The 15,930-nt window shown below is 46.3% G+C and overlaps 1 protein-coding gene and 1 pseudogene across 1 annotated transcript; one reads left to right on the top strand and one right to left on the bottom strand.

Annotated features, from left to right (window-relative positions):
* The first annotated feature begins 712 nt into the window (after nt 1–712).
* LOC127761207 (putative F-box protein At3g10240) lies at nt 713–1,868 on the top strand (annotated as a pseudogene).
* A 1,214-nt stretch (nt 1,869–3,082) lies between these two features.
* Nucleotides 3,083–6,790, bottom strand: LOC127764364 (cyclin-T1-1). The gene is made up of 6 exons (XM_052289243.1): nt 6,383–6,790; nt 6,119–6,200; nt 4,795–4,929; nt 4,534–4,709; nt 4,295–4,443; nt 3,083–4,166 (listed from the first exon to the last, which is right to left on the bottom strand). The coding sequence occupies exons 1-6, from the start codon at nt 6,535–6,537 to the stop codon at nt 3,523–3,525; spliced, it is 1,341 nt and encodes a 446-aa protein (XP_052145203.1). The 5' UTR covers nt 6,538–6,790; the 3' UTR covers nt 3,083–3,522.
* Nucleotides 6,791–15,930: the final 9,140 nt, after the last annotated feature.

Here is a 15,930-nt window from a genome sequence, read left to right on the forward strand (position 1 = left end):
TGTTTTATCTAAATCACAGTGATCCTAACCGTTCGATCGAATTCAATGACTCTCAGCGCACTTATGCCGACTTGGGCCGTGGCCTGTCACATGAGCCCAGTGCACTTAAACAGGTGGACACAACGTCCTTCTAATTATGGGCCTAATTGTGTTTTATTTCTTTCATTTGATTTAAACTATTTTTCAATTAGCAAACTTAGTTTAAGCACTTTTTGAGGCATTAAAAATTGCTGAAATTTGATATAGTTTTTCATTCTTTATAATAAATTATTTCTAGCTAGATGGAGTCAACGAAATGTAATTATTTCTTTGTCATGATATAGAATTAGACATAGATTTAATTCATTATTTATGTCCAGGAGTATCCAATATATATAATTTCTATGAAACTATAAAATAACTATAATCATCGTAACATTAGTTTTTCCTATCGCAACGCACGGACACCTTTTCTAGTCCAATATTGAAATCTAGCAGCTACAATGTATACATGAGTATCTCGCAGCAACATGTGAGGTACGGTGTCATCTAAACCTATTATAACTCGATCTACGTTCTTTGTGCATATTTTTGAGACAAACTCTAACAAATAAAGCACTAGGTAATATGAATCTGTATTTTAACGTACACCATGACGTATATATATATATGTAGCAACCGGGCACGCCAAGTTGGCAAACCTAAGGCCATCGATCGCCTAGCTCGCGCCGCGATGAACGACGACGTGGTGAGCGAGATCCTCCTGCGGTTACCGGCGAAGGCCGTCCTCCGCTCCCGCGCCGTCTGCCGGACCTGGCGCCGCATCACCACCGCCCACTACTTCATCACCGCCTACTCCCGCCGCCGCCCGCTTCAGCTCCTCGGCAACACGGACCCCAGCTATTACGTTACCCCCTTCAACACCTTGACCTCCCTCCCAGCCACGGCCGTTCCACGCATCGACGACGGCGGCGACATCGCCGGCTGCCGGCGTTTGCTCCACCGCGACAGATTCTGCTTGGGCCTGGAGGCTACCTGCGACGGCCTCTTGCTGTTCAGAAGAGTGCAGAAGGGGAGCATGCTCATCTGCAACCCGGCGACGCGGCAGCTCGTCAATCTACCGCCGGTGAGCCCTGAGCCGTCGTCGCGGCCAAATGATAACGAGCTGCGGGCACTGGGCTTCTACTTCCACCGGCCGTCCGGCGAGTACCGCGTGCTGTGCCACCGCCCACTCCTAGATGTAGATGCCACCTACATCCTCTCCACCGGCGCCGCCGAGCCACGGCGGCTCGGCGGCGGCCCTGACTACCACCGCTGCACCATGGTCGTCGGCGAGACCATCGGCGACACCGTATACTGGTGCCGCCCCCGTTACCTGCACAACGGCAAGCCACAGATATCGTCGTTCGACACGGTGTCGGAGGCGTTCCGCTTGCTGCCGCCGCCTCCGGTGAGCCTCGCCAAGGACGAACTGGTCGCCATGATCGACATGCGCGGCACGCCGGCCGTGTGGACGATGACCGAGCTGCACCTCGACGTCTGGGCCTTGGAGGAGGAGGAGAGGTGGGTGCGGCGGCTGCGGGTGGGGATGCCTCCGCCGCCCGCGCCACTCGCCTACTGGAGCAAGGGCAGCAGGAAGAACGCCGTGGCCACGTTCGAGTCCGGCGACGGCGGCGTGCAGATGGTGGTGGTGACCTGGGCTTGGAAGTTGCTGTACGACGACACCAGCAAGGAGGAGGGTGGTGGGTCGCACTATTGTTCCGAGACACTGTGGACATTTCTGGCACACCAATTCTTGGTTTCGTGCCTACCGCGAGAGCCTCGTCAGGGTGGAATCTTGCACGCCTGACCTCCCGCCGGACGGCGAGCCCTATCTACAATTCTGTTGAGTACAAACACGTCGTTGCTAGCTAGTGATACTATGATTAGTAGTACTTCCTAGTCCTCTGTGTTTTATAGAGTAATTATATAAGTTATTTTTGACTTTTTTGTTTTTACAAACAAGTCCCTAGTGCTAGTGCTTCGCCTCGCGCTATTTTTCGGGCCGTTTCTCGGGTGCGGCCCAGCCCACGACACCGAACCGCAATCACCCCCTCCTTCGTTTCGCCGCGGCGGCGCGGACCACACCACTGCTCCCCGCTACCGCCGGCGGCTGCTCCGACCGCCGCCCCAGCGCACGCCGCCGCCGATGTGGAAGAGAGTTCTGGACATGACGAAGAAGGCCACCGCCGCCGCTACCGCCGCAACTGGCCCATTCATATGCCCACCCAGTGTCATGCCATATGCCTTACACAGAGCCCACATGCGCCATGCGCCATATGCCCCACCCCTCTTAGCACACGTCCGTACGTCCAATGACGTGCCATATGCTATGCCAAGTGCCCGCATACTAATCCGTATGAGCAACCGCGAGGGTCAGCTCTGATACTATTTTTAAAAAACCAGCACTTATAGTATATGTGTATATACAGATCGGCACCTATAGTACCGATCTTTGTATGTGTTTTTGTAGTAGTGACATATCAACACTAAGATACATAGCCAATGCAAATTCGTTGAGCAACAAACTTCAAAATTATTACCATAGATGGGCTCATCAATAATGCTACAGATCAACACGATAATATGGAATTCGTACGATTTACACAACAGTTCATCTGTATAAAATTTGAAGATATTTGTAAGGTATGTACAAATTCAATATTTTTGTGCACGTGTTATAAGTACACAAGCAATCTTAACCATCCATATTTGTGATATTCACCCAGTGCAACGCTAAGCATATTTGCTAGTAAAATAAAAGTACTTATAACATTTCTATGAGCATGTTCAAAGGGGCTGAATCTCAAGTCAGCCCTAAACCCATCCATGACATCAAGGGTTGATGCATGAGACACGCATACGGCCGCATATTTTACACTGTCACCCATAATCACGTCAAAAACAACCCATCGAATCAATCCTCACCTCCTCTCCTCTACGAGCGCGCGACTCCACCTCCTGCCGCCGCCGCGATTTACTCTTAACAACGTCAAAACTGCAGAATTGCAGAATATACGCAGGTCAGCTTTCAAACTTGAGCCGACAATCAGAAACCAATGAAAACAAAATTTCATTATATAAACGCTAACAAAGGTATATATGATTATACAAGATTGTTTCCTAGGCCCACTACAAGAAAGGAAAATGTTTCCTAGGCTACATTAGAAGAAAAACAAATGCTATCACACATGAAATCAGATTACAAAACTTTGCGCCACATGGCTGATTCTACTCACAGTTAGCGCTTTTGATCTCTATTCATATATATATACAGGGAAAAATGGCATACATTATCATTGAAATATGAATCTGAATCACTTTGTTGTCTTCCCAAGGCAAATTATGAGCAATTGCTGTACGCCAGCAGATTAAGTTACTCGATCCATATCATCTTTCATGATGATACTTCATCTCATCATTCTAAGAAACCGTTGTTTTGGTGGGAAACTATAGATCGAGACAATGGGTCTTTACAAATAGATACGACTAACTTCTCTAAAATCACAGCTTCTGTTTCTTCCAAGATGATGACTTAGTGTCAACAACTATCACATTTCTTCCATGTTGCTTCCTGATCCAGGACTTAGTGTCAGATTTATCAATAGGAGCTGGATGCTCTCCAACTTCATGGAATGTTCTCTTCTGCCTAACCAAGTCCCTGATTCCTGTCACATGAAGATCCTTCTGTCCGCTGACAACATGGTAAACATGATCTGCTTTCAGAGCTCCCCGGGAATATTGTTTCTCAAACCTTGCATCACTGCCATTGCTATGACCCATATGCATTCGCAGTGACTGATTGCCTTCATTCCTTGCTGGGCAAACAGTTGGTTTGCGATTAGCTGGAATGTTCAAAGGCAAAGACCTAGAAGCCTCTCTATCAAAGTTATTGCTTAGACTTCTTATTGAAGAGTGTGTATGCCTCATAACAGCGCCCAAAGAGTGTGTTATGTGCTGACTCTCCATCAGAGTTGGAGTTGGCAGTGGCCTGATTATCGGCTGTCTCTCCATCAGAGTTGGAGTTGGTGGTGGCCTGATCACCTGCTGTCTCTCCATCAGACTTGGAGTTGGCGGTGGCCTGATGGCGGGACCCATGGAGCATGGGTTTCTTCCCATAAATAGCTCTGTCATTTGTTGGATAACAGCTGCAGGTGGAATAAATCATCAGCACGATGGAAAATCGATGGCACTAATTGAAAACAAATGGCAATGGTCTGATTTAACCCTGGAAAAAAGGCTAAAACTTCATGAATCCATATTATAAGGATTGTACCTTGTAACTGCTTTGGAGCAACATCAAACTCATGCCACCATACTTTTCCATCAGAAGGAAGTCTAAAATTATTAAACTTAGCAGCAAGGTAGAGGGACCCTGCTGCTATGTAGTGAGGTTTAAACTGCACAACCAAAGTAGTCCGAATCCTGCATAAACAGGACAGCAGTACCAACTCAGAAACAACAGAGTTGCAATTTCAAGAATAAACAAATAACAAGGTGACGCAAAGAACTTACGCATCATTTATTAGATTCACCGCAAGTTGTTTCACTTCCATCTGGAAAATGCCCAGCTTCTTGAGAGCGAGCTTTAGTGGCTCATAAGGATGCTGTATGTTGAAATCAAACCTAATTGTTGAAAGCAACAGCGTCTCCCCTACCAAAATGAGCTCTTTCTGCTTCTCAAGAACTTCCTGCTTTTAGTAAGAAAAGTTATGCCAAAGAAGCCGGTTATATAGCAAGAGTATACTAATAGAAAAAATGGAAAGTTTTAAGCACCTTCTGGAAGATTCTGTGAGCAGCGTGACAGTCTTTCCGGTACATGGTTTCATATGCCACAATGATGACACGTTGTAATGGGCAAGGCGTGTCTTCAATCTTCGAAGCAAGAAATACGCAGACAGTTGCAACGGTCTGGAATAACAGATAGTAACTATGATTTACATGTTCAATAGCAAAAATGGTTAAATAAACTTGCGCATTTGTGTTAGTTAGTACCATGGGCCCAAATCTAGGATTAAATTTCCCATGGCTAGAAATAAATAAGCACCTATATTGGAAAAGGCAAATAGCAATAAAGACAAGTTGTTATTACTTACTGGTAAATAGTACTAATAGAAAGAATTGCCTTCAAGTTTGATAAAGTCGCTCCCAAGAATCACGTGTCTTGCCCAAAATTGCAATTTTTGGTGCTCCGAGTAAAATTGCTTAAAGCTATACCTCACTTCCAGATTCATTACTTAAATGGGCGAACTTCAAGTCGAAGTGAAAATTTTCAACGCTTATATTTCATAAAAGACCCCTCATGGGAAGTTTTTATCACTCCAACGACCAGTACACCACATAAGGAATGATCCAATCAACGGTGCTCCAAATGATTATACACATTTACATCAAACCAGCTTGTATGTATCCATATATCCATGCCGGTGTAATTTTCTTAACAACCCACGTGGCTACACTACCCTCGACTAACCCCAGAGGATGGTACATAGTCAGGTAATGTTAGGATCCAACGGATAAAAATAGGAAGTTTTAACTTCCGAAAACATCTACACAAGTAAGAAATGAAGTTAGTTATACCACATGGTTAAAAAAAGTAAGTGTTAACACCTTTACCCTCAATGGAGTGCATAGAGCTTTCTAGCCCAAGAGTTTTTATGGTGGCAAATATAGATTGCTTTATACATAGTTATATTTTTGTGGATAGGAGCAGTGGCAGAGCCACGTTATGACCTGCGGGGTCAACTGACCCCATAATTTCTCATATTTGCATTGAAACTGAAATATATAATCTTTTGATACATTCTCCGCAGGGTTGGGGTTTTGATCCTGGATCGGCCATTACATCTCAGTGTGCTACAGGCACAGAACATCGATTGCAGAAAACACGAAACAGTTGGTTAACGGATGAAATGGCACCACTGATTTTTGCTGATGCAAAAGCGTTTGGTCACTCGCTGTTGGCAATGGCAGATTAGCTTTAATTATCAGTGTCACTATAACCTCAGAGGAAGATTTTCAACATTGGATAGTGCCACAACTAGTGGGCAAACAAATGTGCGCATCCATATCTGAAGAACTGCATGTTTTTTTTTTTTACCTGCCACTCGTTCTTGGCGTGAGACTGTCGGAGATAAAAGCGATGGCAGAGCAAGGTTGCCGTCGCGATTGTCACCTGAGGCCTGCAAAAATAAAATTAAATTAGCATCTTTCATCAGGAAAAAACCCAAATCCAACGCATCCATCAACAGCAACCAACCAACAACATATAAATCACTCTCAACAGATTTAACGCGCACGCCGCGTGCGAGAATGGATCGAATTCCACAACCAGATGGAAAGGAAGGAAGAAGATCGATCTTACAGCTGCAGCCTGAGGCCGACGTCGCGGATGAAGGAGCAGTAGGTCGCCCGGAGCTCGGCCTCCTTGGCGGCGCCGACGCCATCCCTCCTCGACGGCGAACCCCTCTCGACCTCATCCCTCGTGACGTACCACGACCCCGCCGCGCCCTCCCCCATCGCCACCGATCACCCAAACCACCACAAGATCAAATCCCCCACCCCCAATTCTCCAAATCGGAGCACGAATCCTTCGTTGCCAAGGCTTCGGGGGGTAGATGGGATGGAAACCGCGAGGAGGTGGAGGAGGAGGAGGAGGATGGAGGCGACGACTCGGCGGCGGGGGGGGGGGGGGGGGGGGGGGGGGGGTGACTTGGCCGCCGCGGCGAGGAGGCGGAGGAGGGCGACGCGGTTGTGTGTTTTTTTTTTCTCTCTCTCTCTTTTTTTTCTTTTTTTTCGTTTTTGTTGTTGTTCGTTTCGTGGCGTGTGGTTTGTGTTTTGTTTTTGTTTCGGCTTTGGTTTGGGTTGGGGTTTGGCTCGTGGGACGCGTGCGTTATTCGGCGTGAGGGTGACATGTGGGGCCCGCGCCGTGTGGAAGTCGGTTTCGGTGTCGTGGCGTGGTCTTCCGGGGGCGGATATTTTTTATGGGCCGGATATTTTCATATGGGCCGGACGGAGATTGTAAAGCCCATATTATGGTGTTTTGAGTTGGGCTTGGAGATGGGTTGGGCTGAGAGGATGTTCTGAAGCTCTTGGGCTTTTTTTTTCTTTTGGGGGGAAGAGAATTTTTTTTCAGATAAAATTCCCTATAGTAGATAGTGGAGTATTTGACATTTAGGGGAAAAATTCAGTCGATTTTTTAAATATTTTTTACTGGATGGAGTAGAATATTTTTATTTTACTTCATTTCATTTATAAAAAACAGTTAGCTTCTATCCTGTTGCATTGTACTGACAACTTTATTGTGCACTTGTGCAACACCCAGGAAGGAAACAAGAGATAGGGATGACATGATTTTTCTTTTATGCTGAATGTTTTTCGTGCAATGAAAAATGAGCAATAATTGTTTTTCTTTTTTGAAAGGAGGGCAAAAGCTCTGCCTGTCTGCCTCAATGTGCAATAATAGTGGTACACGAACAAAACTGTTGGAAGATTGGAGAACCAAGTAAAAGCCGATCTGGATAAAGACAATGGAAACATCCTAACCCTCAGAGCATCATTAGCCGATGCCTCTCCCAGCTGAGCTAAAAATCGGCTGATGTGTTCGTAGGTTGATACACTGTCCTGCCCTGAGAACTTGGAAAAATCTGGTACCTTGTATCGGTATGGTAATGGAACCCTGTCAAAGTACTCAGGATAGGGCTTTCGATACAAATTACCATAATCCTTAGGCTTGAATCCAAACTGCTCCCTCATGATGTCGGCTATCATATCGACCCATGGCTTCTGCTGCTGAGGTGTGCCTTGAAATTGCTGTTGCATTGCATCATATTGATTGAATTGAGGCACAAACTGCGGTTGTGGTGAAGGTGCTGGCCGATACTGCCCTTGAGGTGAGTATGGTTGAAACATATGGTTGACATTGCCCCCAGCATGAGGTGGAGGAGTCTGATGTACCATATAAGGCTGCTGAACTGGATCAGATATGAACTGAGCACCGATCGGCTGAGTTTGCTGAATTGGAGTTTGAGGCCTAATTGGTATACGAGGAATCGACTATTGAACAGGCTGCTGGATAGGTTGTTGCATTGGCTGAGAAGCATTGAACATAGCCGATATCTGCTCTTGGTTAACTTGAGGAATGTTGCAACCAACATGCCGAGGTTGTGGTCTCATCAGAATACGAGGCTAGAACTCTGGCTGTTTATGAGCCGATGAGAGCACATTTGTCTTCGGCTGTGCCGACGCTGATGCCATCGGATTAGGCTAAGCCGATGTAGATCCCAACAGATTGGTCTGAGGCAGATTTGGTTCCAACAGGTTCGGCTGTGCCGAAGTTGCCCCCATTGGGTTTGGTTGAGCCGATGTCGATGCAATCAGCTGTCCTGAAGTTATGCCTGAAACAGGCAATCCATCTGTAATCACGGTCCTATAGTTAGGAAACTTATCACCAGGGAGAAAAACAGGACCTCTGGCTCCTCTTTCCTCAAACTTGCGATCCATCATCTTCTCCATCACATTGCTCATCACATTAGCCAATATTCCTGATTGATTGATTAGAGCATGATTAACCGCATAGTCAACACTTTCCTGGAAGTTCTTGAACTCAAGGTTGACATCTTCTTGTTTAAGTTCCTCCTTGCCTTCTTCCTTGTTGTCGCCAGAAGTACCAGAACCTGAAGCTTGACTGTCTGGAGGAGGTGGGATTTCTACCTTATGTTTTTGAATCACTGTTCCCTGACGAGTCAGAGCAAAAGAATCAAAATATGTGTTCTATAGTTTGCTCAACCAAGCATCATATTCTGCCCTCTGCTCTAGTGTCAGCATGTCAATGGTTATCAGGGCCTTGTTTGTGGGATCCACTTCAGTCTTCTTGCTACCATCATCAACGGGCTTGGAGTCCACCATGATGGACAGTTGTCACACTTGGGTCCCACGGGGCGTGCCAAAAGCGTGTTGATGCGAAAAACACACATAGGCCTGGGAGATCTGCTTAACTCCAGTGCAGGTCCAAATCTTGCTTTTGGGTCAAAGAGTGTGCTAGTTGATTTGATCCTGCAACCAACAAGAAACAAACACAGAAACAAAGTCAAATCCATAAACGATAGCCGATCGGCCACATGCCGATGACGTATCGTTTGTAAGCTAGCCGATGTAACGTGAATTAGATCGGCAATGATATATAAAGCAAGAAAAAGGTTAAATCTAGTCGATCGGCTGTAGATACTAGCAGTATATAATCCATAGATCGAAATATGTTTAAACCGAGTGATTGAGATAGATCGGATCGTCTCCGAGACAGTATAAATCACTTATGTTTAAAAGTATTTCAATATAAAGATTATATGTGCTCATAGCACAGCCGATGTCGTAGGTCTAACATATATCGGCTAATACTCCGATACCACTTTATACTAAGATATCAATATAGACTAAATATATTAAACAGGGATCAATCAAGTATTAAAGTAGTCTAACAGATAAATACCAAGCTTAATATATTTAATAACAATGAGATCTTGATATAAAGGGCAGATTTAGCATATTAAGTAAACATAAAGTAAACAAAATAACCAAATCAGGTAAGATCGACTGAAACTCCGATGAAACCCTAATCGGCAACCAATAGACACGCTAGAAGTTGAAATTCTAATCACGACTTATAAGGTCAAACTTAACTGATGCAGCTATAAGTATGAAAAGAAGAATAATATCTAGAAAATCAAGTCATTGGATGTTTCATAGAGTGATAGCTACCTTAGCTAATTCAATCTAGTAAAGCGATTTAGCCAGTACCGGCATTAACCCTAAAGCGAATAGCAGCCGATACAAGTAAATCGATATACTAAGACTAGATTAACTAAAACTTACATAAACAAGATTAGAGTGTCATAAAGATGGAAGCACTAATTCCAAGAACACAAGCAGCCATAACAAGTTTTACCTTGTCGTCGGAGATCGAACCGATGCAGCCCAACTCGAAAGCAAGAACTCGTCGAAAGTAAGTAAAACGAAAGGGTGGAGATGCGCCGAATTTGGTTGAACTGAGCGTTAATTGATTACATGGGTTTTGGGTTACTTTTATACCCAAAGTACATGATATGTCTCTATCGGACACGACTCCAAACTCTATTACAACTCATGATACAAACAAGCCCCTAAGGCGAACTCTTACGGACTCAAAGTATAAGAAAATTACATAAAATATCCTAATTAATAGATACAATTGCCTTCTCAGGACTCAATCCGTGCGTGGCAATCCATATAAAGCACTTTGACTTAACCCAATGACGTGCACCGAGTTGTATTGTTGGAATCGGCTCAATCAGCTACCTTGTCCTACTCGAACTCAGCGATTTAGGTCGCAGCCGATTCGGACTTTAGCCGATTCTTGTTCTATTTCCGAAACAATTTATCCCTCCTAAAAGGATCCGTTCCTTTTATTGTTCTTGCCCTTGCCTTCCATTCTCCTCGTTTTGCATGAGATGATAGAAAAAAGGAATTAAGCAAAAGTATCAAAGCAGTCTGAAAATAACTTCGGTTAAAAACAAATATTTTTACTTTTAATACACCGTAACGAAGCACATATATTTTTGCTAGTTAATCTTTACCTACTATTATAAAAGTTTAAGATGTTTTTGCTACATTATTTGGTCCGTCACTTTATAATCCCAATTGCTTCCGTTGTCCTTTTTGTTTTCAGCGTACGCATACGCTTCCTTTTTTTTTCTCATGTCCGTAAAGCATCGCCGCCTACGATTCATTTTTTTCGTCTCTTTTTTTTCCGATTCTTTTTTTTTGTTTTTTTTGCTGTTTTTATCCGGTTTCTTTTTTTGTTGTTGTTGGTTTTTGCCCGATTAGGCCCGGTTTTTTATCTCATCTGATCTATTGCATGTTGCCATCGCCGGACCAAATTCTAGCGCCGCCGCCAATTTGATCTGTCTCCTTATGCGTTTTCCCCTTCAACTGATTGCAAACATCAATTCTCCACTCCCCTCTCACCATTTTTTTCTCATCATTTCCCCTTTCAATTTGGTTTTAAATATCTAGATTTAATCTCTGTCGCCAATTATGGTCGGCCGACCTTTTTATCCTAATTTTGTGAATTCATTCCGATTTTTGTGGATTCATTCCGATTTCAGGGAAACAGAAAGAGAAGATTGAGTGGATCAAAAGTTCTCAACCAATTTTGAGAGTGTTAACAGTGAAATTTGTCTTAAAGTCAGCATCGGCTTCGAAGTGCTGAGATTAGCCGATGAGAGTTGTCAAGTCGTCAGTTGTCGGATTCTTGCTATATTCGGTTAAGGAAATTGATCTACTAAAGGAAGCTTATCCAGAAGAGACCGAGTTCAAAGAGAATGCGGCATGGCAAATTATCTATTAATTAGGAACAGTTTGTTAGTTTTCTTTTATCTTTAGGAAAGTTTCTTTCTTGTCCGACAAGGACTTGTATCAACCCATGGGTATAAATATGTACACCCGGGGTCTATGCAATCTATCGCTACGATCAATACAATTCGGCGCATCGCCACCCTTTTTACTTCTACTTTTGTTTTTACGTTCCGGCGGAACTTGGCACCCGACGCGGGGCTGCATCGTCTTCGATCTCCGGCGAAGGGATAAGTCCAATGTTCCGCCGGTCCAAACAATTGTATCGTCTACGTCGGCGTCGTTCAAGGCTGCATCAGTATATTCGACCTCTTGGATTACTCTGGTTTGGATAATATATTTGCCTGGCTATTTATCATATGTCTATGTTAATCTAGCCCTAGCATCTCAATTTAGCTCTATCGGCTGTCTCTCGCTTTAGGGTTTTCTGCCGGTATAAGCTAAATCGCCTTGCTAGATTAGATTAGCCTAGACATCTACCACCCTGAAAATCAGTCAACGGCTTGATTGTCTAGATATTGTGTTTCTTTTCATACCTAGTGCTGCATCAGTTAAGTTTGATCTACTAAGTCGTGGTTAGAACCATAATCTCTAGCCTGCTTTTTGACTGCCAATAAGGGTTTCATCGGGGTTTCAGCCGATGAGTTATCTAGGCATTGCATCGGCTTACAAGGATTGCATACATATTGGATTTAGCCGATCGCAACATAGATTTTACTGTTTATCTAATCCTATGGATTTAATGACATCGGACCTCCAGCCGATGTATGCTTTAACCTTCGGATCAGTGCTTATTATATCTTGTTTCTAGCCGATTGGTTTCTACTGGATTATATTGCTATATTATATTATCATCAGCTGATTGACTTCATATCATTATATACGTTGGACATATAGCAGATAGTTCAAAACCCTATCGCTATCGGCTGGCATCGGCTATCGGCTGGTATCGGCATCGGCTGGAATCACTACATCGGCTTGTCAGCCGATTGGCTGTTTTATCTGCTGTTTATATATCTTGTCAGTTGTAGGATCAAACTGACTGGCACTCCCGCATCTCATCAATCTTTGGACCTGGACAGGAGATCGAACACCGATGCAGCCCCGCGTCAGGTGCCAAGTCCTGCCGAACGATAAAATAAAGTAGAAAAAGGTAAAAGGTGGCGATGCGCCGAATTGTATTGATCGTAGCGATTGAAGCTGATGTGCTTGCCTCCCGAGCCGATAATGTTGTTCCTCAGTTAAATTCTCCACCGTGACCATGATCTTGGCATTGACTTCTTCTTCAGACATGTGGATATAAAATTCGTGGTCCCACGGGCGTGCCAATTTGTGTTGACGAAAAAAATCGAACACACCGGCCTGGAAGATCTGCTTAGCTCCAGTGCAGGTCCAAAGGTTGATAAGATGCAGGCGTGCCAGCCAGTTTGATCCTGCAACTGACAAGATATGCAAATAGCCGATCGGTTGACAAGCCGACGGAGTGGTTCCAGCCGATAGCCGATAATAGCCGATGCCGATACCAGCTGATAGCGATAGGATTTAAGCAATCGGCTATATGTCCAATGTAGATGATGATATAAAGGCAATCGACTGATGATGATGTAATGAAATAACAATATAATTGTCACACCCTGAAGTTCTCCTCCTAAGCCTAAAATTGAATTTATAAATGACCCTAAGAAAATGCCGGTGCAAATCAAGAGAAAACCCTAAGAAAGTAATACAAATAATAATCGAATCTGACATGTGGAATTTTTCTTGAGTTCTACATGTCGAAATTCACTAACCGGATTTTTAGTGGAATTTTCAGAGCCCTAGAAATAATTTTAACCAATTAAAATTGAGCATAAGCAATATTTAAATCCCTGAGAAAATTCTTTTCTTTTTCTTTCTTTTCCTTTCTCTTTTTCTTTGAATGGGCCGCCGGCCCATTCTCCTTTCCCCTCTCCTCCCGCTGGGCCGGCCGAAGGCCAAGGCCCAGCCAGGCCGCCCCGCCTTCCTCCTCTCCCGGGACGCCGATAGGTGGGCCCCACCTGTCGGGCCCGTCTCCTACCTCGCGCCCGCGCCGCCGCGCCCGCAACCGCCGCCGCGCCGCTGCCTCCGCCTCCTCCGGGCCACGTCGGCCACGCCCGCGCATGCGCCGCATCTCCTGCGCCCACTCCCCTCTCTCTCCCGCCCGCGCCCGCGCCCGAGATGGCCGGGATTCGATTTTCGAATCCCGCCTCTCTCTCTCCTCTCCCACTTCCCCGCGTTGGCCGGCGATTCCCGCCTCTCCCGGCCACGTCTAGCCCCCTCTCTCCCTATTTAAGCTCCGCCGTCGCCCCCTCTCTCTTTTTCCCCATTTCGCCGAACTCCCTCGTGCTCCCCATCGCTCCCGCACCGTGCATCCACCCGCCACCGCCTTTCCCGCCGCTCCGGCCGCCGCTAGCCGCCGCTAGGTTCGCCGCCGCACCGCACCGTCGCCGCCGTCGGGTTCGCGTGGCCGAGATCCACCCCGTCCACCCCTCCTTCGTCGAGGTTCGCCGCCGGAGCGCCGTTCCCACCGTGCGACGGTGAGAGCCACCATGTCCGCCGCCTTTGGCCATGGTTTCCGATCGCCGTGGTTCATCTCTCTCCCTCTAACCTCTCTCTTTTCTTCCCTTAGGGCATTCCGGACCTCGTCCGCCCGTCGCCGCCGTTTGCCCGTGGTCGCCATCGCCGTTCGCCGTCGTCTTCCTCCACGCCGGCCACCCTCGGTGAGGCTTCCTCTCCCCTCTATTCCCCTCCCTCTCCTTCCTAGCCGCCGCTTAGCGCCGCCGCCTTCGCGTCGCCTTCGCGCCGCCGCCTCCGCCGCCGGTTGCCGTCGTCGGCAACGCGTGCGCGCGCGCGCGCCGTCGCCGTCGCCGTGGCCGGTCGGCCGGCCTTGAGCTGAGCCGAGCCGGGTCGCCGCCGTCCGTCCGATCAGCCCCGGGGGCGATCTGGGCCGTCGGTTCCGTGGACCGGCGGTGGACCACCCGCGTGGTCCCGGTCCACGGTGGACCGCCCCCCCTTTGAGCCGCTGCCGAGTGGGGCCCGCGTGCCGGCACCCCTTTTCCCTCTCTCTCGAGCCACTGACCGGTGGGCCCCGCATGTCGGCGCCGCCCCCTGATGACGTCAGCCCTGGGATTTATTGCGCAATAAATGATTTAAGGACTTTTTGTTATAGTAATAAACACAGTGAATCTTCTAAAATTCATAACTAATTCATCCGTGCTCCGTTTAAGCCCATTCAAGTCTCAGTAAATCAAGAAAAATGTGTAGAATCCATTAAAAATGGGTTTGTTCTCTGTTTCAGTAGTCTTATAGCCTGTTTGCAATGTTTGCCTTGTATGTCGCTAGATTCCGGTTCTTCCGACGCTCCGGTGTACTTCGAGATAGTCGCCGAGGTTCCTCCAGCAGCAGAGCAAGGCAAGTCATGCTTGTCACTTGATCATGTTGATCCTATATTGCAAATGTCCTAATGTTTTCTTTCAAATACTGCATTTTGTTTTGCAATAATACTACGGGACGATTACCTATTATTACAGCCATGCTATTTTGATACCATGCTCCTTCGTTAGCTTGGGTTATAACATGAATAGATTTTGGACTAGGAATTGCTTAGCCATGCTTAGTTCCACTAGCACACAATGGGGAAAGCTCACTAAAATATAGACTTTAGGTTCAATTGGTAAAGTTGGTTAGTACCACCGTTTTGGTGTTGGTTAATTAAAATGAATCACATGGTGGGCTGTGGGTGCATGGTTTTGCTAGCCGCACCCATGGCAGTTAAAGACCGGTTCGCGGGATGCCCTGGAAGAACTTATCGTACTTACCATAAGCCAGCGTGGGCAACGGCTGGGCTTGTAGTGTAGCTTTCCTCTAGTCGACGCATCCAGGCAAGGGTGGGCGTGATGGAGCGGGGCGGGCCCTGCGACGGCCTCTGTCGCTTCCGGATTCACCTAGGCACGAGAAGGGACTGCCCGTTGCCCGCTGGGGACGGGGGTGAAACCTGAGGTGTGGTGTGCTTGGCTAGAGGGGGTTATGCGAAGGGTCCTGTCACGGCCTCTTTCCGGTATGTCGTGGTGGCATGTTGGCACATGGAAACGTGTCGTGGGGCTGTGTCTTGTGGGTACAGTTGTACACCTCTGATCAGAGTAAAACTATTCGAATAGCCGTGCCCGCGGTTATGGGCGGTCAACCAGATTCACCGTGATTAGTCTCACCCTAGTTTAGTCTTTTGAAATTGGATAGTATAGGTGGATGGTTGGGCCTGTTGCAACGTGGGGTAGCGTTGGACAGTGGATGATTAATATTAATTAATTATTACAACTGTTTAAATCTTCCAACTTCTGTTTATAAATGCTCACTTTATGCAAATGAACCACTCTAGCTCTCCTTTGATAATTCCCTGCATCATACCCCTATTCAGGTATGACTTGCTGAGTACAGTGGGTAGTACTCAGTCTTGCTCTTTTTTTTTTCCCAACCCCAGAGTACGAGTATGTGTCAGATGGAGGTTTC

This window comes from Oryza glaberrima, chromosome 2 (genome assembly GCF_000147395.1).
Source record: "Oryza glaberrima chromosome 2, OglaRS2, whole genome shotgun sequence".
Taxonomy (NCBI): Eukaryota; Viridiplantae; Streptophyta; class Magnoliopsida; order Poales; family Poaceae; genus Oryza; species Oryza glaberrima.